Below are 22569 nucleotides of genomic sequence, written 5' to 3'. Positions count from 1 at the left end.
AAACAGTTTGACAGATATTATTCTAATGAGAGTCTCTAGATGCCAGAGTTCAGTTAGCCTCAGAAAAAGTTTGAAAAAGCTTTTCAGTATTGTCTAAAATAGTGAAAAATAGTGTAATTTTAACTGATGTATTCAAATGAGATGAGGAGTTTTGAGTTTATATTATGATTATGAATAAGTTGGTGAGATGTTGAAAGAAGGCTTGGATATATGTTGCCCGGATCCATAAAAACACCAAACACTTCAATTATTCCTGTTGTTTTCGGTCTTTGCTTTGGGTTTTTTGTGAAATGTGTTTCTGTGATTCTCAGTGAGTAAATACACACACACACACACACACACACACACACACACACACACACACACACACACACACCCTGTGTGACAGACACACACCCTAACGAGAAGACGAGAGAATTTAGAAATGTTGTCCAACCAGATTTCACCTGCAGGACAGATACAACCTCACCTGAGCGCCAAAACACACACACACACACACGCGCGCGCGCGCACTCACAATAACGTCTTTGTGTAAGAACAAAAAAGTCCTGCAACAACCATGTGTATAATCCGTTATGATCTTTATTCAATCATCTCCTGTTATCCACCTTCTGTGAGTGTGTGAGGAACATCAGACAGTGTTTTGAAATGCTGTTTATTGTTGAGTGTTTGTGTTGAAATCCAGATGGGAATGTTTTGGACGCTCCCATATTTCAGTTCTCATACTCGCATGTTCACACACGCACACACACACACACACACACACACACACAGACACACACACTCTCTCTCTCTCACTTTCAAACGGCTCTCGTCCATCTCACACACGTTTTTTTTCTTTTGACTTGTTTGTAAAGCAACCTGAGCTACTACTATTAAAAAACTTTATGTAAGGTTTCTAATGTTCATCTTCATCTTATAATTATATGCATAATTCAGCATACTGATTATTTATTCATATTTTATAGAAAGAACAACTATTTGGGTCTCTGTCTGTGAATGACATCCAGACGTTCATGTTTTTCTTGAGCTTAAAAGAAAACAACTGCAGTTGCCAGGCAACTCAACATGACATGAGTCACCAGCCGCCGCACCCTCACACACTTCACACACACTGACACACACTCCGTCCCACAGATGAAGGGCTTCACACACTGCGTCACATCCTCCATCCTCGAGGTCATTCCATCTGCTGGCTGTTTCAAGCATAGCATCATCATTATTATTATATTATTATTATTATTTCAATTAATAGTTGAAAAATATATGAATCACATTTATTTAAAAAACCAATGAACATTACGTGGTTGGCACTGACGATGCTAGGCAAATCTGTAATCAAGATGTAATCAGAAATTACTTGCATGAAATCATTTAAACAATTAAGAACATTTGAATGAATATGAATATATTGATAAGTATAATGATAACTATAATGATTATATTAGCTTTCTAGATAGGCAGCCTAGAGCCCACACTGGGGCAGGATTGCTTAGAAACGAGATAAAGTCTCCAGAACAGTCAGGTTTAAATGCTGAACCAGAGCCGGATGGACCTCAGAGGGGTCAAACAGGGCTAGGAAGACGAAACCCGTTCCTGAAGAGCAGGGACGTCTAAATTATAGAAGATGACTTGTACCAGAGCTGTAACAGCTGTCTTGTGGTGGGCCGAGAGGGATTGGCCAGCCACCGGGGTATGGTGGGCCGAGAGGGATTGGCCGGCCACCGGGGTATGGTGGGCCGAGAGGGATTGGCCGGCCACCGGGGTATGGTGGGCCGAGAGGGATTGGCCGGCCACCGGGGTATGGTGGGCCGAGAGGGATTGGCCGGCCACCGGGGTATGGTGGGCCGAGAGGGATTGGCCAGCCACCGGGGTATGGTGGGCAGAGAGGGATTGGCCGGCCACCGGGGTATGGTGGGCCGAGAGGGATTGGCGGGCCACCGGGGTATGGTGGGCAGAGAGGGATTGGCCGGCCACCGGGGTATGGTGGGCCGAGAGGGATTGGCCAGCCACCGGGGTATGGTGGGCAGAGAGGGATTGGCCAGCCACCGGGGTATGGTGGGCCGAGAGGGATTGGCCGGCCACCGGGGTATGGTGGGCCGAGAGGGATTGGCCAGCCACCGGGGTATGGTGGGCCGAGAGGGATTGGCCAGCCACCGGGGTATGGTGGGCAGAGAGGGATTGGCCGGCCACCGGGGTATGGTGGGCAGAGAGGGATTGGCCGGCCACCGGGGTATGGTGGGCCGAGAGGGATTGGCCAGCCACCGGGGTATGGTGGGCCGAGAGGGATTGGCCGGCCACCGGGGTATGGTGGGCAGAGAGGGATTGGCCAGCCACCGGGGTATGGTGGGCAGAGAGGGATTGGCCGGCCACCGGGGTATGGTGGGCAGAGAGGGATTGGCCGGCCACCGGGGTATGGTGGGCAGAGAGGGATTGGCCAGCCACCGGGGTATGGTGGGCAGAGAGGGATTGGCCGGCCACCGGGGTATGGTGGGCAGAGAGGGATTGGCCGGCCACCGGGGTATGGTGGGCAGAGAGGGATTGGCCGGCCACCGGGGTATGGTGGGCAGAGAGGGATTGGCCGGCCACCGGGGTATGGTCAGCCATCAGCTAAGCCATCCCAGACGGCTGTAAGCATGGGATGGTACACTGGCTTTGAGCCAAAATGGGAGAGGCCGCATGTGCAGTAGGTGCTGTTGCCATTTGACCTTGAGCTGCGACTGAGACAAAACCAGCCAGTTGTGGAGGTAATTCAGGACACGCACTCCCCTCTGTCTCAGGGAGGAGAGCGCTGTGTCCACGCACTTCGAGAAACATGAGAGGTGCCAGAGACAGTCAGAACAGAAGGACAGTGTATTGGTAGGCCACCCCCTTGAACGCAAATCTCAAGAACGGTCTGTGAATGTGGAAATGAAAATAAGCATCTTTCAGATCCACCGACTATTTGATCGTCTCCAGGACCCAACTGGATTCTCCCAGGCCTGGATTCGGGTGGCCACGGGCTGGAGAGCCACGAGCGGTGGGTCACCGCATTGGGGCAGGGAGTACAGGGAGTAACGCTCGCTAATTTCGAAGCTGTTCACCGCAGGACCAAAGAGGTCCAAGGGAGAGACTGGGGAGTCGAGGAAGGCTTATCTGCGTCCTTGATCTTCACAAGATTCAGCCAGAGGTGGCGCTCCAGCGCCACAAAACTGGCCATTGCATGACCGATCGTCTGGGCCATCGTTTTTGTAGCATGCAGGACGAGGTCAGTTGCGCTACATAACTACTTAAAAGCAGAGGGATCGGGGTCAGACTCCATGGACTCCATGTTGTGTGTGTTAAACAAGTGCAGTGCTGTGGGAAAGAATTTCCCCCTGGGGACAGTAGAGTTAATCAATCAATGGAGCGGAGGAGTTTTGCCTGGAAGCTCTGGAGGACCGCCTTCGTATTAAGAGCAGATCCGGCTTGGCCAGTTATTGGACAATAACTATTATGATAGCTATAACAACAACTTAATGATAACTATATTGACGTCCACACCAGTGAACAATAACTATATTAGTGTCCTGTCAGTGAACGATAACTGTCATTACCATAATGATAACTATAACAATAACTTAATGATAACAGTATTACATCCACACCAGTGAATCAAATTTTATAAAGATAACTATATAACCACACCAGTGTTCAGTTTATTCTAAACATGCTGGAAGACATGCTGTCATCTGCCGCTTTAAACGCTTGATCTCTTTACAGCAGGATTCATTCTGATTGGCTTTAAATGTTTTTATCGTTCATCAGCTGTAAAATAAATCGCTCTGAAAGTGATTCCAGTGATATCATTCCTCTGTGTCTGTCACATGCCTGTCCTGTCTTGTGTTGCACATGGGTGTTGTTATGTTGTGCCATGTGCTGTTGTGATTGTTGATCCCTCCCCCTCGTTACCTGATTAGTGTTTGAGTTGTTCCACCTGTTCCCTCTTGATTTGTTCCCTTTTTAAGTCTCCTCTTGTATGCAGTCTTTGTCGGTTCGGTGTCATACGTCTTCCCAGTTCCTTGTTGATGTTCATATGTTCAGAGTCAGTGTTGGTTTCATGTTCATTTATTATGTTTTCCCCCTCGTGGGTTTTTGATTTGTGTTTGTACCATAGACTGTAAAAAATATGGACAAAGCGTCTGTGACGTCACCCATAGACTTTCTGAAGAACGGTTCTGAGGCTGTTTATGGGGGGTATGGGCGGTGCCATCTTGTAAAATCTTACGATATTTCAAATACAAATGTTCAGAAAGGATACAGAGGTGGTATGATGTGTTGTGTCAGATCATGGCCGAGACGTCAAATTTCAGGAATTCCACTCGGCGCAGCCCGTTATCAGCTGTCAATCACGCGCTTATTTGTCATACATTTTATATCTAAATACGATCTAAACTACCGAGTTAGAAAAAAATTCACCCCCCATCACAGTTGTCAGGCACTCGGAACCTATCAAAAAATACAATAAAAGTCCATGGGACCAACCTGTAAAAACATAAATTTATGCTGTGAAAACTGACATTTTAACGTGCGGGTCTATGGAGATTTGCTCCCTTTTGGGACCTCCCTCTAGCGGATTTTCGATGTATTGCAGTTTTTCGCACTTCCGGGTAGGCTTCATTTTTCAGATTAGAATGTTGCCTCTTGGTTTGTACTGTTTTTCCTCTTTGTTTTGCACTTGAGTTATCTTCCTTGTTTTGGTACTTGTACCGTGACAGAACGAACCGACCATTTTGAGAACTCAGCAGCGATTTGGAGGATTTTTGCTGGATGTATATAGATGTGTATCACTCCTCTGTGTACTTGTAGTTGTGGTGTTTTGCTATTAGAGTTAGAGCGATTATTAAAACTTTATTGTTATAGTTATTGTTCTTGGAGTGAACAGGCTTGTAAATAGAGCATTGAAACGTCAAGAACAAAAAAAAGAAAAAGATTTTCCAACAAAATATCCCAAAACCCTGTGTGTGTGTGGTTTGGCATTTTGTGGAACCAATTAAATAGTGTCTATTTCTGATAGAACTGATCTTTTGTTTTTTGACCCACCACTAAACCATGGCAATTAAATTTCAGTGATTAAATGTTTGCTTTGTCATGTCTGTAGTTTGTTTGTTGTAGATCATTCGCCATGAACTTACGGTCTGAAACCTTCACACAAGGTACGTCCCAATTCACATAGTTATGCACTATTCTATGCTGGTTTGTAGTATAAATAGTGTGATTAGTGTGTTCAGACTGAAAATCCCAACAAGAAAGGGTGCACTTCTAATACCCGGATAATGCACTTAATTAAACGGGAAAAAGAAGTGTGCTCGACTGTCACAGTTTTAATTACATAGTCAAAGGAAAGGGCTATCAGACTCTGATGGTGGATGAGGCAATCACCTAATAAACCTTATACACTAGAAGATGGTTGAGTACACAGCATTGAGTGCATAGTCTAAGTACATACTGTAGTAGTGTATATGTTACTTGTGACAGAAATACAGAGACCTCACTGAGTATGTAACAGAGCTGCTGCTCTCTAGTGGCCACACTCGTGTACTGCACACACACACACACACACACACAGCTGATCGCAGGAAAAAGTGAGATTCTGCATATTTATTTTATGTCAGTTTGAAGTGAATGTGATGTGTTGAGGAGTCCTTCAATCTGGCAAGTTCGGCATGATCTTCGCAGACCGGCACTTGAAGACGTGTTCCATGTGCACAAGTCCCTTCCATCACAGATTTGATGACTTCTGACCTTTGACCTCTCACCACCATCCAAGCTCAACATCTGATGAAATGCACTCGACTGAGACGGGTTTGTGAAAATTTCTTTAATGTTTTAATCGTATACAACAAAGCAAGAAATTGAAATATTCAGGATGAAATTGTAACAGACAGTGTTTATGCAGAATTCAGAACTGAAAAGTTTATAAAATGAAGATTAAAGCAATAAAAAATGAAATGTGTAAATAGGTTGAGTTTGAACATGTTCATGCGAAGCTAACAGGGAACGTTCTCAGAACTGTAACGAACGTTCTGGCAATGTTCTCTCAAAGTTGTGAACAAACGTTCATCCTGTAACATTAATAGAACGTACATTCAAAGTTATCTGGTCTTTAATAATGTTCTAAAAACGTTAGAACAAAAACATTATCTATACATTGTTCATGGAATGTTTTTCTGAAACATTTTAGTTGGTTGTTCAAGTGATGTGGGGGATGTTTTCAAAAGTAACGTTAAAGGGGTCATATAATGCCATTTTTGTACAAGTTAATATGAATCTTTAGGGTCTAAATGAAAACTTTGTAATATACTTTAATTAAAAATTCTCATTGTAAGTATTGTAAGAAAACACTAATTTTACCTGGTCAAAAACAGCTCTGTTTTCAGCACGCCGTTTCAGTGCATGTGCCTTTAAATGATAATGAGCTTAGCTGACTCCGCCCCTCTGTTCGGTGTTTAGACACAACGCAAGTGGAGTGTTGCCTTGACAACAGTTGAGGGTATATTTTGGAGAAAGAATGGCAGCGGGAGTCTCTGAGGACACATCTGTCTAACCGTATCAGTTTGTTAGATTTTTATCATTATATGATGGTTGTGTACAGGCACTGCCAACACACATTTCAGTACAATCAACTTGTAAAAGTGCATGTACTATTATATGACCCCTTTAAAACAATGTTTGCAAAATAATCAAATGGAATGTTCACATAACCAAGAAAAAACATTAAACACAGGTGTGTATTCTGGATACACACACACACACACACACACACACACACACAGGTGTGGTTGTCGAACTGCGCGGCGATGGACGTGTTCATCCCTCCATCACACAGACGAGTGGAGGGTCAGATTGGCTCTCAGTAGTAGGATGGAGTCGAATAGCCAGGCGAGTTCAGACTTTTATAGAGAAAGGAGCTGCACACCAGCGCCACCAACTGCCAGACAGAGAGAGAGAGAGAGAGAGAGAGAGAGAGAGAGCGAGCGAGAGACAGTTATATCTGCTGCGCTGCGTGAGGAACATGAGCATGAGGAAGCAGGAGCGACGGCTGATTGGTCAGGAGCACGTATGTAGGAGCTGCGCGAGACTGTGAGATGTGTCTGCTGAAGACCACACTGCACACCAGCGCCAACATCTGGGGATGAGCGGGAACACATGCAGACAAACACACACAGATCAGCGTGCAGTACTGGACACGGTTCCAGTGTGTGTGGATGTGAGAGCATGTAAACTGCAGTGTGTGTTCAGATGGACTCACCATGATTCCTGCCGTCCCTAGAAACCCTCCCAACACCATTGGGGCGCTCGAGTTGAACATGTCATGGATCACACTGGGACAGCTCTAACACACACACACACACACACACACAAGATGAGCGTCTGCTTCGTTCCTCAAACATCACACATGCAGAAATAAAATTAAAAAACCCTTGACACCATTGATAATAACTATAAAGATAAAGATATAGTTTTAAAAATCTTTCTAAATGTAAATGATACGCTGGTGTAAACACTAATATAGTTATCGTTATAGTTATTGTCCGCTGGTGTGAACACTAATATAGTTATCGTTATAGTTATCGTCTGCTGGTGTAAACACTAATATAGTTATCGTTATAGTTATTGTCCGCTGGTGTGATCACTAATATAGTTATCGTTATAGTTATCGTCTGCTGGTGTGAACACTAATATAGTTATCGTTATAGTTATCGTCTGCTGGTGTGAACACTAATATAGTTATCGTTATAGTTATCGTCTGCTGGTGTAAACACTAATATAGTTATCGTTATAGTTATCGTCTGCTGGTGTGAACACTAATATAGTTATTGTCTGCTGGTGTTAACACTAATATAGTTATTGTTATAGTTATCGTCTGCTGGTGTGAACACTAATATAGTTATCGTTATAGTTATCGTCTGCTGGTGTGAACACTAATATAGTTATTGTCTGCTGGTGTTAACACTAATATAGTTATTGTTATAGTTATCGTCTGCTGGTGTGAACACTAATATAGTTATCGTCTGCTGGTGTAAACACTAATATAGTTATCGTTATAGTTATCGTCTGCTGGTGTGAACACTAATATAGTTATCGTTATAGTTATCGTCTGCTGGTGTAAACACTAATATAGTTATCGTTATAGTTATCGTCTGCTGGTGTAAACACTAATATAGTTATCGTTATAGTTATCGTCCGCTGGTATTTAACACTAATGTAGTTATCGTTATAGTTATCGTCTGCTGGTGTGAACACTAATATAGTTATTGTTATAGTTATCGTCTGCTGGTGTGAACACTAATATAGTTATCGTTATAGTTATCGTCCGCTGGTGTGAACACTAATATAGTTATCGTTATAGTTATCGTCTACTGGTGTGAACACTAATATAGTTATCGTTATAGTTATCGTCCGCTGGTGTGAACACTAATATAGTTATCGTTATAGTTATCGTCTGCTGGTGTAAACAGTAATATAATTATCGTTATATTTATCATCTGCTGGTGTAAACACTAATATAGTTATCGTTATAGTTATCGTCCGCTGGTGTAAACACTAATATAGTTATCGTTATAGTTATCATCTGCTGGTGTGAACACTAATATAGTTATCGTTATAGTTATCGTCTGCTGGTGTGAACACTAATACGGTTATCGTTATAGTTATCGTCTGCTGGTGTGAACACTAATATAGTTATCGTTATAGTTATCGTCTGCTGGTGTAAACACTAATATAGTTATCGTTATAGTTATCATCCGCTGGTGTAAACACTAATATAGTTATCGTTATAGTTATCGTCTGCTGGTGTGAACACTAATATAGTTATCGTTATAGTTATCGTCCGCTGGTGTGAACACTAATATAGTTATCGTTATAGTTATCGTCTGCTGGTGTGAACACTAATATGGTTATCGTTATAGTTATCATCTGCTGGTGTGAACACTAATATAGTTATCGTTATAGTTATCGTCTGCTGGTGTGAACACTAATATGGTTATCGTTATAGTTATCGTCTGCTGGTGTGAACACTAATATAGTTATCGTTATAGTTATCGTCTGCTGGTGTGAACACTAATATGGTTATCGTTATAGTTATCGTCCGCTGGTGTGAACACTAATATAGTTATCGTTATAGTTATCGTCTGCTGGTGTGAACACTAATATGGTTATCGTTATAGTTATCGTCTGCTGGTGTGAACACTAATATAGTTATCGTTATAGTTATCGTCTGCTGCTGTGAACACTAATACGGTTATCGTTATAGTTATCGTCTGCTGGTGTGAACACTAATATAGTTATCGTTATAGTTATCATCTGCTGGTGTGAACACTAATATAGTTATCGTTATAGTTATCGTCCGCTGGTGTGAACACTAATATAGTTATTGTTATAGTTATCGTCTGCTGGTGTAAACACTAATATAGTTATCGTTATAGTTATTGTCCGCTGGTGTGATCACTAATATAGTTATCGTTATAGTTATCGTCTGCTGGTGTAAACACTAATATAGTTATCGTTATAGTTATCGTCTGCTGGTGTGAACACTAATATATTTATTGTCCGCTGGTGTTAACACTAATATAGTTATCGTTATAGTTATCGTCTGCTGGTGTGAACACTAATATAGTTATCGTCTGCTGGTGTAAACACTAATATAGTTATCGTTATAGTTATCGTCCGCTGGTGTGAACACTAATATAGTTATCGTTATAGTTATCGTCCGCTGGTGTGAACACTAATATAGTTATCGTTATAGTTATTGTCCGCTGGTGTGAACACTAATATAGTTATCGTTATAGTTATCGTCTGCTGGTGTGAACACTAATATAGTTATCGTCTGCTGGTGTAAACACTAATATAGTTATCGTTATAGTTATCGTCTGCTGGTGTGAACACTAATATAGTTATCGTTATAGTTATCGTCTGCTGGTGTGAACACTAATATAGTTATCGTTATAGTTATCGTCTGCTGGTGTGAACACTAATATAGTTATCGTCTGCTGGTGTAAACACTAATATAGTTATCGTTATATTTATCATCCGCTGGTGTGAACACTAATATAGTTATCGTTATAGTTATCGTCCGCTGGTGTGAACACTAATATAGTTATCGTTATAGTTATCGTCCGCTGGTGTGAACACTAATATAGTTATCGTTATAGTTATCGTCTGCTGGTGTGAACACTAATATAGTTATCGTTATAGTTATCGTCTGCTGGTGTAAACACTAATATAGTTATCGTTATAGTTATCGTCTGCTGGTGTGAACACTAATATAGTTATCGTTATAGTTATCGTCTGCTGGTCTGAACACTAATATAGTTATCGTCTGCTGGTGTAAACGCTAATATAGTTATCGTTATAGTTATCGTCTGCTGGTGTGAACACTAATATAGTTATCGTTATAGTTATCGTCTGCTGGTGTGAACACTAATATAGTTATCGTTATAGTTATCGTCTGCTGGTGTGAACACTAATATAGTTATCGTCTGCTGGTGTGAACACTAATATAGTTATCGTTATAGTTATCATCTGCTGGTGTGAACACTAATATAGTTATCGTTATAGTTATCGTCCGCTGGTGTGAACACTAATATAGTTATTGTTATAGTTATCGTCTGCTGGTGTAAACACTAATATAGTTATCGTTATAGTTATTGTCCGCTGGTGTGATCACTAATATAGTTATCGTTATAGTTATCGTCTGCTGGTGTAAACACTAATATAGTTATCGTTATAGTTATCGTCTGCTGGTGTGAACACTAATATATTTATTGTCCGCTGGTGTTAACACTAATATAGTTATCGTTATAGTTATCGTCTGCTTGTGTGAACACTAATATAGTTATCGTCTGCTGGTGTAAACACTAATATAGTTATCGTTATAGTTATCGTCCGCTGGTGTGAACACTAATATAGTTATCGTTATAGTTATCGTCCGCTGGTGTGAACACTAATATAGTTATCGTTATAGTTATTGTCCGCTGGTGTGAACACTAATATAGTTATCGTTATAGTTATCGTCTGCTGGTGTGAACACTAATATAGTTATCGTCTGCTGGTGTAAACACTAATATAGTTATCGTTATAGTTATCGTCTGCTGGTGTGAACACTAATATAGTTATCGTTATAGTTATCGTCTGCTGGTGTGAACACTAATATAGTTATCGTTATAGTTATCGTCTGCTGGTGTGAACACTAATATAGTTATCGTCTGCTGGTGTAAACACTAATATAGTTATCGTTATATTTATCATCCGCTGGTGTGAACACTAATATAGTTATCGTTATAGTTATCGTCCGCTGGTGTGAACACTAATATAGTTATCGTTATAGTTATCGTCCGCTGGTGTGAACACTAATATAGTTATCGTTATAGTTATCGTCTGCTGGTGTGAACACTAATATAGTTATCGTTATAGTTATCGTCTGCTGGTGTAAACACTAATATAGTTATCGTTATAGTTATCGTCTGCTGGTGTGAACACTAATATAGTTATCGTTATAGTTATCGTCTGCTGGTCTGAACACTAATATAGTTATCGTCTGCTGGTGTAAACGCTAATATAGTTATCGTTATAGTTATCGTCTGCTGGTGTGAACACTAATATAGTTATCGTTATAGTTATCGTCTGCTGGTGTGAACACTAATATAGTTATCGTTATAGTTATCGTCTGCTGGTGTGAACACTAATATAGTTATCGTCTGCTGGTGTGAACACTAATATAGTTATCGTTATAGTTATCGTCCGCTGGTGTGAACACTAATATAGTTATCGTTATAGTCATCGTCCGCTGGTGTGAACACTAATATAGTTATCGTTATAGTTATCGTCTGCTGGTGTAAACACTAATATAGTTATCGTTATAGTTATCGTCCGCTGGTGTGAACACTAATATAGTTATTGTTATAGTTATCGTCTGCTGGTGTAAACACTAATATAGTTATCGTTATAGTTATTGTCCGCTGGTGTGATCACTAATATAGTTATCGTTATAGTTATCGTCTGCTGGTGTGAACACTAATATAGTTATCGTTATAGTTATCGTCCGCTGGTGTGAACACTAATATAGTTATCGTTATAGTTATCGTCCGCTGGTGTGAACACTAATATAGTTATCGTTATAGTTATCGTCCGCTGGTGTGAACACTAATATAGTTATCGTTATAGTTATCGTCCGCTGGTGTGAACACTAATATAGTTATCGTTATAGTTATCGTCCGCTGGTGTGAACACTAATATAGTTATCGTTATAGTTATCGTCTGCTGGTGTAAACACTAATATAGTTATCGTTATAGTTATCGTCCGCTGGTGTGAACACTAATATAGTTATCGTTATAGTTATCGTCCGCTGGTGTGAACACTAATATAGTTATCGTTATAGTTATCTGTATGGTTATAGTTTTTGGCGTGAATGGGCCTAAAGTCAAACAGGAAGTGACTCACGGGAAATGTGAGCTGCTTCAGGATGTTGCCCTCTGGACAGGTGTCACGCACCAACACTTCAATTGGTCCACCGATGCCACAGCAGTCGAACTGCACACAGACACACACACGAATGTTAGATGGTTTACCCACATCATGAGCCCTAACCCAATGTCCTCATAATGACGTGTGTATTCAGGGTTCAGGCCACGCCCCTCATTATGTTTTCTGTGAGGGATACATGTTTAAAAAGGAGGTTCAAAAATTGGATTACATCAGTATAGTAACAATGTGTGTGTGTGTGTGTGTGTGTGTGTGTGCACGTGTGCGTGCGTGTGTGTGTATGTGTGTGTGTGTCTTACAGTGTTGTGGAATAGTTTGAGCGTTATGGCTTGACCAGGACTCCTGGTGTTCAGATACTGAGCGTAGATCGTGGCATAGAAATTTGCCAACTCTTCGGACACCTACAACACAACAAACACACAACTGCCTTCAGGTCTGCACTGTTATACAGACATGTGCTCATGCTCTGTGTGTGTGTGTGTGTGTGTTTACCTTTCCACTCATCATGAAGGCCATCACACCTGCTGAAATCTCGATGATGATCAGGAAGGACAGCAGGCCAGAAAACTGAACATCAGAAAAACAGAAACACAGTTCATCCACAACAGACACACAATATTGTCATGTTATTTCTCAGATACACACAGAAGAAAAGAAAATGAAGAGCCATGACTCTCTCAGCTTCTCTAGACAGCGACTGCATTGAGTTGCAGAGCAGGGTTTGCATTCTACTATGCCAACACACACACTTCTGTAGAGTTCATCTCGAGCTATCTCTACACTCACGCTTCTGTAGAGTTCATCTCGAGCTATCTCTACACACACACTATCTGTAGAGTTCATCTCGAGCTATCTCTACACACTCGCTTCTGTAGAGTTCATCTCGAGCTATCTCTACACACACGCTTCTGTAGAGTTCATCTCGACCTATCTCTACACACACACTTCTGTAGAGTTCATCTCGAGCTATCTCTACACACACACTTCTGTAGAGTTCATCTCGAGCTATCTCTACACACTCGCTTCTGTAGAGTTCATCTCGAGCTATCTCTACACACACGCTTCTGTAGAGTTTATCTCGAGCTATCTCTACACACTCGCTTCTGTAGAGTTTATCTCGAGCTATCTCTACACACACGCTTCTGTAGAGTTCATCTCGACCTATCTCTACACACACACTTCTGTAGAGTTCATCTCGACCTATCTCTACACACTCGCTTCTGTAGAGTTTATCTCGAGCTATCTCTACACACACGCTTCTGTAGAGTTCATCTCGACCTATCTCTACACACACGCTTCTGTAGAGTTCATCTCGACCTATCTCTACACACTCGCTTCTGTAGAGTTTATCTCGAGCTATCTCTACACACACACTTCTGTAGAGTTCATCTCGAGCTATCTCTACACTCACGCTTCTGTAGAGTTCATCTCGAGCTATCTCTACACACACACTATCTGTAGAGTTCATCTCGAGCTATCTCTACACACACGCTTCTGTAGAGTTCACCTCGACCTATCTCTACACACTCGCTTCTGTAGAGTTCACCTCGAGCTATCTCTACACACACGCTTCTGTAGAGTTCATCTCGACCTATCTCTACACACTCGCTTCTGTAGAGTTTATCTCGAGCTATCTCTACACACACGCTTCTGTAGAGTTCATCTCGACCTATCTCTACACACACACTTCTGTAGAGTTCATCTCGAGCTATCTATACACACACACTTCTGTAGAGTTCATCTCGAGCTATCTCTACACACTCGCTTCTGTAGAGTTCATCTCGAGCTATCTCTACACACACGCTTCTGTAGAGTTTATCTCGAGCTATCTCTACACACTCGCTTCTGTAGAGTTCATCTCGAGCTATCTCTACACACACACACTTCTGTAGAGTTTATCTCGAGCTATCTCTACACACACGCTTCTGTAGAGTTCATCTCGAGCTATCTCTACACACACGCTTCTGTAGAGTTCATCTCGAGCTATCTCTACACACTCGCTTCTGTAGAGTTCATCTCGAGCTATCTCTACACACACGCTTCTGTAGAGTTCATCTCGACCTATCTCTACACACACACTTCTGTAGAGTTCATCTCGAGCTATCTCTACACACACACTTCTGTAGAGTTCATCTCGAGCTATCTCTACACACTCGCTTCTGTAGAGTTCATCTCGAGCTATCTCTACACACACGCTTCTGTAGAGTTCATCTCGAGCTATCTCTACACACACACTTCTGTAGAGTTCATGTCGAGCTATCTCTACACACACGCTTCTGTAGAGTTTATCTCGAGCTATCTCTACACACACGCTTCTGTAGAGTTCACCTCGAGCTATCTCTACACACACACGCTTCTGTAGAGTTCATCTCGAGCTATCTCTACACACTCGCTTCTGTAGAGTTCATCTCGAGCTATCTCTACACACACACTTCTGTAGAGTTCATCTCGAGCTATCTCTACACACACGCTTCTGTAGAGTTTATCTCGAGCTATCTCTACACACACACTTCTGTAGAGTTCACCTCGAGCTATCTCTACACACACACGCTTCTGTAGAGTTCATCTCGAGCTATCTCTACACACTCGCTTCTGTAGAGTTCATCTCGAGCTATCTCTACACACACACTATCTGTAGAGTTCATCTCGAGCTATCTCTACACACACGCTTCTGTAGAGTTCATCTCGAGCTATCTCTACACACATGCTTCTGTAGAGTTTATCTCGAGCTATCTCTACACACTCGCTTCTGTAGAGTTCATCTCGAGCTATCTCTACACACACACTATCTGTAGAGTTCATCTCGAGCTATCTCTACACACATGCTTCTGTAGAGTTTATCTCGAGCTATCTCTACACACACGCTTCTGTAGAGTTCATCTCGAGCTATCTCTACACACACACTTCTGTAGAGTTCATCTCGAGCTATCTCTACACACACACGCTTCTGTAGAGTTCACCTCGACCTATCTCTACACACTCGCTTCTGTAGAGTTCATCTCGAGCTATCTCTACACACACACTATCTGTAGAGTTCATCTCGAGCTATCTCTACACACATGCTTCTGTAGAGTTTATCTCGAGCTATCTCTACACACTCGCTTCTGTAGATTTCATCTCGAGCTATCTCTACACACTCGCTTCTGTAGAGTTTATCTCGAGCTATCTCTACACACACGCTTCTGTAGAGTTCATCTCGAGCTATCTCTACACACACACTTCTGTAGAGTTCATCTCGAGCTATCTCTACACACTCGCTTCTGTAGAGTTCATCTCGAGCTATCTCTACACACACACTATCTGTAGAGTTCATCTCGAGCTATCTCTACACACATGCTTCTGTAGAGTTTATCTCGAGCTATCTCTACACACACTTCTGTAGAGTTCATCTCGAGCTATCTCTACACACACACTTCTGTAGAGTTCATCTCGAGCTATCTCTACACACACGCTTCTGTAGAGTTCATCTCGAGCTATCTCTACACACGCTTCTGTAGAGTTCATCTCGAGCTATCTCTACACACACACACTTCTGTAGAGTTCATCTCGAGCTATCTCCACACACACACTTCTGTAGAGTTCATCTCGAGCTATCTCCACACACACACTTCTGTAGAGTTCACCTCGAGCTATCTCTACACACTCGCTTCTGTAGAGTTCATCTCGAGCTATCTCTACACACACGCTTCTGTAGAGTTCAGCTCGAGCTATCTCTACACACACACACTTCTGTAGAGTTCACCTCGAGCTATCTCTACACACTCGCTTCTGTAGAGTTCATCTCGAGCTATCTCTACACACACGCTTCTGTAGAGTTCAGCTCGAGCTATCTCTACACACACACACTTCTGTAGAGTTCATCTCGAGCTATCTCTACACACACACTTCTGTAGAGTTCATCTCGAGCTATCTCTACACACACGCTTCTGTAGAGTTCATCTCGAGCTATCTCTACACACACGCTTCTGTAGAGTTCATCTCGAGCTATCTCTACACACACACACTTCTGTAGAGTTCATCTCGAGCTATCTCCACACACACACTTCTGTAGAGTTCATCTCGAGCTATCTCCACACACACACTTCTGTAGAGTTCACCTCGAGCTATCTCTACACACTCGCTTCTGTAGAGTTCATCTCGAGCTATCTCTACACACACGCTTCTGTAGAGTTCAGCTCGAGCTATCTCCACACACACACTTCTGTAGAGTTCACCTCGAGCTATCTCTACACACACACTTCTGTAGAGTTCATCTCGAGCTATCTCTACACACTCGCTTCTGTAGAGTTCATCTCGAGCTATCTCCACACACACACTTCTGTAGAGTTCACCTCGAGCTATCTCTACACTAGGGCTGCAACTAACGATTATTTTGATAATCGATTAACCGGATGATTATTTTTTCGATTAATCGGATAGAAATTAAATTAGATTTTTTTTTTATAACTAAATATAACCGTAAATCAGGATATTTATGTGTAAAAGGGTACTTTAAAAAGTGCAAAAGCCACACATTGAGTTTTACTAATATCAATATTTGCATTGTTTTTAATGATAATTGCTGATGGCAAGTTGACAACCATGATTATTGTTAAAAAAAATGATATCCAACATATTATGTTTTAACACAATTTTTGTTAAAACAAATTTACACAGACATGTTGTTCAGATGTGAATATCTGAACTAAAAACAAACTAAAAACATCTAAAATGTATAATTCATTTAATTTTTATTTAAAATTAATTATATATAAGGAATATAAGGATAAAGAATATAATATATATTATATATAATATATAAAAGAATATAATATAAGGATAAATTGATTAAATAAATATAGAAAGACTGAAAACAATTGTGTGAACAGAGCCGCAGTAGATCGCGTTTGAAAAACAATTAAAACTTAGTAGACAATGCTATAAAAAGAGAACGGAATGGAGCTAACAGGCTTGAGTAAAGGACAGGAGAAATGATGCATTAGTGCACAAACATTCGCTGAAAACCACTGAGTACAGTGACTAAAAAACAATCTTTTACTGCTGCTGTTATTAACTGCCTTTATATTCAGTGCTTCACTTTGTAAAGACCGTTTTAATTTAATATTTCTGCGGTAGCGCTATTTTAATCCATCACTTATGTTGCGAGCGAACTGATTGCGCAACCTGATGCTCGAGACAAAATACAGACATCCCAAGATCCCGGAAGTTCTGGGAGTCTCCCGCATATTGATAGCGGCTCCCTGATGCCCGCGAATTAGTTCAAACTCCCGAAATCTAGAGCGCGCATGCGAGACAGAAGAGACTGCTCCAAACCGTGTAGCGCGCGCGCTCGGCAGAGCAGCTGAGGGAGAGAGACCTTTGTGTGTGTGTGCGTACCAGTAAACGCTCCCCGTGACGTAAGCAGACCAACTCATCGATAATGACATTCGTTGACAACGATTTTCATAATCGATTATAATCGATTTTATCGATTAGTTGTTGCAGCCCTACTCTACACACACACACTTCTGTAGAGTTCACCTTGAGCTATCTCTACACACACACACTTCTGTAGAGTTCACCTTGAGCTATCTCTACACACACACACTTCTGTAGAGTTCACCTTGAGCTATCTCTACACACACACACTTCTGTAGAGTTCACCTCGAGCTATCTCTACACACACACACTTCTGTAGAGTTCATCTCGACCTATCTCTACACACACACACTTCTGTAGAGTTCACCTCGAGCTATCTCTACACACACACACTTCTGTAGAGTTCACCTCGAGCTATCTCTACACACACACACTTCTGTAGAGTTCATCTCGAGCTATCTCTGTCTCGTGAGTCAGTGTGTGTGTAAAGCGAGTGTTCTCCTCACCACACCAAGAGCAGATTTACTGTGGTTACACGCGCCGCAGTCTCCGATCACAGCGACCAGCAGCATCAGCGCACCCGTGCCGATCAGCACGCCCACACCTGCGGACACACACACACGTCACACACTCAGTGAGAACAGCAGTGCTAATATCATGCAGTTCCACAGATGCCACAGAGAAACTCTAGAAGGACTAACCGATAGTGAACTGTGCCGTATTCAGATCGATGTCGAAGAATCCTCTGGTTTCAGCGCCGAATCTGAGCCACATTCCCAGAGAGACTAGCCCCAAACCCACCAGCTGAAACACACACACACACATCACTGTATCATCATCATCATCATCATCATCATCATCATCATCATCATCAGAGAGACTAGCCCCAAACCCACCAGCTGAAACACACACACACACACACACACACACATCACTGTATCATCATCATCATCATCATCATCAGAGAGACTAGCCCCAAACCCACCAGCTGAAACACACACACACACATCACTGTATCATCATCATCATCATCAGAGAGACTAGCCCCAAACCCACCAGCTGAAACACACACACACACACACACACACATCACTGTATCATCATCATCATCATCATCATCATCAGAGAGACTAGCCCCAAACCCACCAGCTGAAACACACACACACACACACACACACATCACTGTATCATCATCATCATCATCATCATCATCAGAGAGACTAGCCCCAAACCCACCAGCTGAAACACACACACACACACACACACACAACACACACACACACACACACACACACACACACACATCACTGTATCATCATCATCATCATCATCATCAGAGAGACTAGCCCCAAACCCACCAGCTGAAACACACACACACACACACACACACACACATCACTGTATCATCATCATCATCATCATCATCATCATCAGAGAGACTAGCCCCAAACCCACCAGCTGAAACACACACACACACACACACACACACACACACATCACTGTATCATCATCATCATCATCATCATCAGAGAGACTAGCCCCAAACCCACCAGCTGAAACACACACACACACACACACACACACACACATCACTGTATCATCATCATCATCATCATCATCATCATCAGAGAGACTAGCCCCAAACCCACCAGCTGAAACACACACACACACACACACACACACATCACTGTATCATCATCATGATTTGAGGGTTGGGGTAAATGTACAACTTGTAACGACTGGAAATAAGGCGTGGCCCCTTTAAGAGCTGTGCGCTCCCTGTTGAACTGTCGGCAGTATTGGGCCTCGAACACCCCATGTATGCGGGTCATTTCTGTTTGATGCTAATTTTTATCTTATTTTGTTTATTAAGTAACGATGTGGACGGTAGAACGTGTGACAGACAGTTAGGCTACACGAGTTCGATTTGGGAATAAAGTGCGAGTTGTGAGATGCCAATCGCCTCCGTGAGTCTGTCTGGCCTCTTCATGCAATAACTTCAGTTGTGAGCTATCCCTAATCTTCCTGAAGCAACGCGTTACAAACTGTACTTCAGTTTCATTACGGGGACACCACCTTCACCTGCCATCATGTCTATCGGCTCGCTTTCGGGTTAAACTTTCCGCGACTGCGCAACTGGGTTATAGGTTGCCAGGTTGAGGTGACAAACGGGTTGAAATTGTAAATGGTCTGTGGATTGTGTGAATATAATGCATTTAATACAATCTGGCAACTGGTCAACATTAGACAAACATATTGGTCCGATTATTCATAAAGGAGTTGGGCCATGCAAATTACGGGAGTTTCCCGGGAGAAATAACAAACCGGGAGGGGTCTGGGAGATAGGGCTAAAAACGGGAGAAACCCGGGAAAAACGGGTGTTGACAGGTATGACTGCCATTCAAATTAAATTGTTGATATCAAGAATTGATTTCTTACTAGTAGAAACTCCAATGTGATACATCCGAAATCATAATAAAAATTCACAATCCAATTTCTGATACCAAGAATTAGCATTTTAGTGCAAATTGAATTTTTGATATCAAGAATTATTTCCAGGAATGAACGCCACACGTGACACTACGTCACCGAAGCTGCGAGCTTTACCTGCGAATGCGCTGAAAGCGAAACTAGCGCTTATAAGCCGTTTAGTACATTTATTCGACGTTTTTATCAAACGAGACATTTAGACAAGTAAATCTGAATAAAAGACATATTGAGACATACTCACAGCGAACAGAATGTTAAACAAGATCAGGAAACATTTACACAACTGCGCGCACCCGTCCATCACGATGTATTTCACTGCAAGAAAAAGATTATTAATGACCCCAACCGAGCACTGCCAGTGGATGACGTCTTAATGGGCTATCCTAATAACACAAAAACAATTATATAAGTTATTTTTCTTTTCTTAAATTTTTTTTTTTTTTTTTTTTCTATGCAAAGCACTTTGAATGGCCATGGTTTATGTAATGCGCTATATATAAATACACTTGCCTGGTCTATTACTGAATAAGATCTGTGCTTTGTCTGGTTACTCCGGATAGATGCGGTCGCGTTCACTGTTCACTCACTGTCTGTGGGTGCTGAATGCTGAGGTGTACACACACACACACACACACACACTCGCGTCCCCGCGTCAGAGCGCGCGCGCTCATTGGCCCCCGCGCGAGTGACGTCAGCGGGTTGACGAGAGTTTCTGTGCTGCTGAATCGAAACCATAACCCACCGGTTTCCTATGAACACGGGGAGTGAGTCACGACCACTACTGTACTTTATACATAACGCACATCTTGAGAATACAGACATCACTGTCAATTCTGCATCCAGCCAGCGCTTTCGACATTAAACTGTGTGTTTTTAATAAGATCAGATACAATTATTACGTTTTCATCAAAACTTACTCGGCCATCATGCAATTATTCATGTGTTTAGAGTCATGGACGCGCTGAGATCGCTCGAAGACTCGTGGCTTATCTTGCTACTGCTTTCCGGGGATGTTGCACTAACCCGGGTCCAGTTTGGCCAGGACTACAGCAGGACTCTGGAGCCGAGCCCGTGACCGTGGCGTCTCACAGCGAGAGTCCTGGAGACCAACCCTAGCATTCACATAAACCCATTTATAGATAAACAGAATATGCTAACAGTCGTAACCTGAGACTGCGTGGAAACGAGCCATTGTTACTTTATTTGCGTAAAGCCTTTGACACAGTTCTCCTTTCTAAACTCAGTTTTCATCTGAAGCTTTAGCTTGGGTATCCTCATATTTATCAAATAGAGAACAATGTGTAAAAATGAAAGGGGTTAAGTCCTGCAATTTACATTAGGTGTACCCCAAGGATCAGTGTAAGGTCCCTTATGATTTAGTGTGTACATTACGTGTGAAGGGATGGTTTGCTGAGGATACTGTTGTCCGTACACACGCGAGAACAGGAGTTAGCAGCTGAGCGGCCGAAAGCTGTGAGAGCAATCGCCTCTTAGCCGGAACACTAAACTCATTCTCTTCTCACAAACAAATGTTAAATCTCCTCATGTTGATATGTTTATTCATAGGGAAAAGATAGAAATAGTTCACGAGTTCAATTATCTTGGCATAATATTGGACTCAAATCTCAGTTTTACAAAACATTTGAAGAAAATAGTGAGGAATATTAAATATAACTTGGCAAATATTAGCCAGTGTCTCTCTGGTGATGTAGCTAAGACTTGTGTGCATGCTAACCCTTTCTCACATGCCTTACTGTCTGTGTGGAGCTGTGATTAAACCCGAAAAAAACATATATAAACACACTTTAACATTTGTAGATTTAAAAAGACAACCCATTTTCGTCATTGTAGGATCTTAGAGAAACATAATTGTTCTGCATTTGGACGATTGATAGGGTGATATAGTGGCGCTATAATCAGTGGACTGCCCTACCAGACCATATACAAGTGTGGAAAGCTCTTTCTCTTTTTAAATTGAACTTAAAATCTTTTTTTAAATCAAACCAACTCTGTAAACATGGAGATTGTTGGAGTTTAATTGATTTTTTGTGTGTGTGTGGCCCTGATAGTATAGTGTGTGTGTGTGTGTGTGTCTTTTCTATCTTCCAGAACATTTGTAGTGTTGATAAAGGAGGCTGGATCTGATCTGTTTTCCTCAGAGTAAACAGCACATTATAATCCATGTGTAGAAACACTCCCTGCTGAGACAGTTAATATCT

General features: G+C 41.9%; 1 protein-coding gene across 1 annotated transcript; it reads right to left on the bottom strand.

The window, feature by feature from the left end:
• Positions 1-6856: 6856 nt before the first annotated feature.
• Positions 6857-21628, bottom strand: zgc:65811 (uncharacterized protein LOC393524 homolog). Its single transcript, XM_056272201.1, has 9 exons — positions 21572-21628; positions 20592-20702; positions 18562-18664; positions 18367-18464; positions 12995-13069; positions 12802-12903; positions 12461-12550; positions 7271-7354; positions 6857-7147 (listed from the first exon to the last, which is right to left on the bottom strand). Exons 1-9 carry the CDS (start codon positions 21626-21628, stop codon positions 7007-7009), a joined length of 861 nt encoding a protein of 286 aa, XP_056128176.1. The 3' UTR covers positions 6857-7006.
• Positions 21629-22569: the final 941 nt, after the last annotated feature.

The sequence above is a fragment of the Rhinichthys klamathensis genome, unplaced genomic scaffold, assembly GCF_029890125.1.
Source record: "Rhinichthys klamathensis goyatoka isolate OS25496 unplaced genomic scaffold, OSU_Roscu_1.1 h1tg000331l_1, whole genome shotgun sequence".
Classification (NCBI taxonomy): Eukaryota; Metazoa; Chordata; class Actinopteri; order Cypriniformes; family Leuciscidae; genus Rhinichthys; species Rhinichthys klamathensis.
The sequence above is the reverse complement of the archived record's forward strand: the minus strand, read 5'-3'. Positions and strand labels throughout refer to the sequence as shown.